Source organism: Limulus polyphemus, unplaced genomic scaffold (assembly GCF_000517525.1).
Source record: "Limulus polyphemus unplaced genomic scaffold, Limulus_polyphemus-2.1.2 Scaffold948, whole genome shotgun sequence".
Taxonomy (NCBI): domain Eukaryota; kingdom Metazoa; phylum Arthropoda; class Merostomata; order Xiphosura; family Limulidae; genus Limulus; species Limulus polyphemus.
This window is the reverse complement of record NW_013666558.1, coordinates 390,364-392,410: the sequence shown is the minus strand read 5'-3', so window position 1 is coordinate 392,410 and position 2,047 is coordinate 390,364. Positions and strand designations below refer to the sequence as shown.

Genomic DNA, 2,047 nt, shown 5'->3' with positions numbered 1-2,047 from the left:
ACTTCAAACATAATACTCAGTAATAATTATATAGGTTAAAAATGTATTTCTAAAATCTATCTAAATCATAACAAGGAACCCACTTATAGAAAGGAAAACATTGTAAATTTTTTATAAAATTTTCTTCATTACTCAGTCAAGTTGTCTTCAAACTTTTAATGCTTAAGTTTGTTTTTCATTTTTTATAGTTTTTGTATATTTTTCTTAAAAAAGTATATAATAAATTTTCTACCCTTGTTTCCAATAGCCTTTTGGCTCACTGGTAAGCTTGAGGGCTTATAATGCTAAAATTCAGGGTTAAAAAGTATATAATAAATTTTCTACCCTTGTTTCCAATAGCCTTTTGGCTCACTGGTAAGCTTGAGGGCTTATAATGCTAAAATTCAGGGTTACGTTCTTGCAGTGGGTACGGCACAGATAGCCTGTTGGGCAACTTTGAACGTAACTAAACTATAAGTTTTAAAAAAGTAAGTTCTATCAATACACTGTAGATGACTTTGTAATTTGCTTTCATGAATTTTTTTAAGTTTTCTTAAAAATGATAAAAAATTTGTCAGTTTGTTAGATTGGTTACAGAACTAATTTGTATCTGTAGCACATATATTTTTAACATGTAGCATTTGTGGGAAAGACAATGACTTGAAGTTGTAAGTAGTTTAGCACTTTAGAGTTAGATTAGTTTAAGTGCTGCATCTTTTTTCAGTTCTAGTTTGAAGATGAACATGTGGTCCTACTTATAATGGAAAGTTTCGACATGCTTGTGCTTACCTGCAAACACAAACTATACTACAAGTATAGAAAATATGTGACAAGGTTTGATTCAAACTGTTAACATACTGACATGCTTTTTCTCTCTGCGAACCTAGCTGGTATTATTATCACAATGTACCTTGTTACACATGTGTAAAACCACACTATAAAATTAAAATGAGAAAAATCTTTAACTTACACAAGAGTGTACTTAAAAGTTATGAAAATGGGTCATCAATTATGGTTCACACTAAAAGTTAGCAGAAATTAAATTCAAAATAAAATAAAAACTTTACTAAAAATATAAATGTATTTTAAAAGTAATAAGTTAGGAATAAACATATAATAAACTAAACAAAATGAACAACGAAAGATTGAAAAGATGGGTCTCGTAGTTTTCCATGCAGTAACATTTCTCAGAAAACAGACCTCTGGGATGGATGTTTAGCATGCTGAGGGTAGTAATAGGCTTGACTAAAAGACGGATTATTTTCTATTTAGTGTTGTTTTTTTTACTCACCACAGTGAACTTACATATACAAAGAATTTGAAGAATATGTAGCATTAATGATCTTCATTTATTCTTTGGAATTATTCAGCAGACAAGATGTTTAATATACTGAAAATAAAGTTTTACTGATGAGGGATGGAATTTTCCAAAAATGATACAACTCAGTGGTAAATTGAATGATAGTTTGGGCTTTGTTAATTTTTGGACTAAATTTTTTATATTTTTGTGTATTTAGAGCCTAACTGGACACACAACACCAGTTGAATGTGTTAAATTTGGTCATGCAGAAGACATGGTCTGTGCTGGCTCAGTCTCTGGTGCCTTGAAAATATGGGACTTGGAAGCGGCAAAAAGTAAATATTTCAATAAAAATCATTCTTTAGCATAGTTTTTGCCTTAATTTGTGATAAATATAAATCTGCTGTTCAGTAAATAAGTCATTTTATTTATAAAATAAAGATATGTATGATGAATGATTTGATTGTATTATTGTGTTTTGTACACAAAGTAGATTTAACTTGATAAGGGCATTTCACTTACTGTTTAACACTCTAATTCTTACATAACTAACCTTAAATTTTTTTGTGAGGATGCATATAGTGGTAGGATTAATAAGTATAATAATATATAACGGGGTTAAGTACTTTATATTTAAAGCATTTTTGAGTCTTATCACTTTGTTACAATTCATGTTGGCATGTCTGGTCACAATCTATCTGATGACCTTGCATCTTGACAATAGCTCTGCAGCATACTTTCTATTGCAATATATTGTTGTCATGTTTA

The 2,047-nt window shown here is 29.5% G+C and overlaps 1 protein-coding gene across 2 annotated transcripts in view; it reads left to right on the top strand.

Moving 5' to 3' along the window:
- The first annotated feature begins 1,487 nt into the window (after nt 1-1,487).
- Nucleotides 1,488-2,047, top strand: part of LOC106461382 (katanin p80 WD40 repeat-containing subunit B1-like) — a 34,214-nt gene continuing 33,654 nt past the window's right edge. For both annotated transcript variants that reach the window (XM_022388333.1, XM_022388332.1), the window contains exon 1: nt 1,488-1,614. In XM_022388333.1, coding sequence (XP_022244041.1) covers nt 1,554-1,614 — 61 coding nt within the window. In that variant the 5' untranslated portion in view covers nt 1,488-1,553. The remainder of the gene's footprint in view (nt 1,615-2,047) is intronic.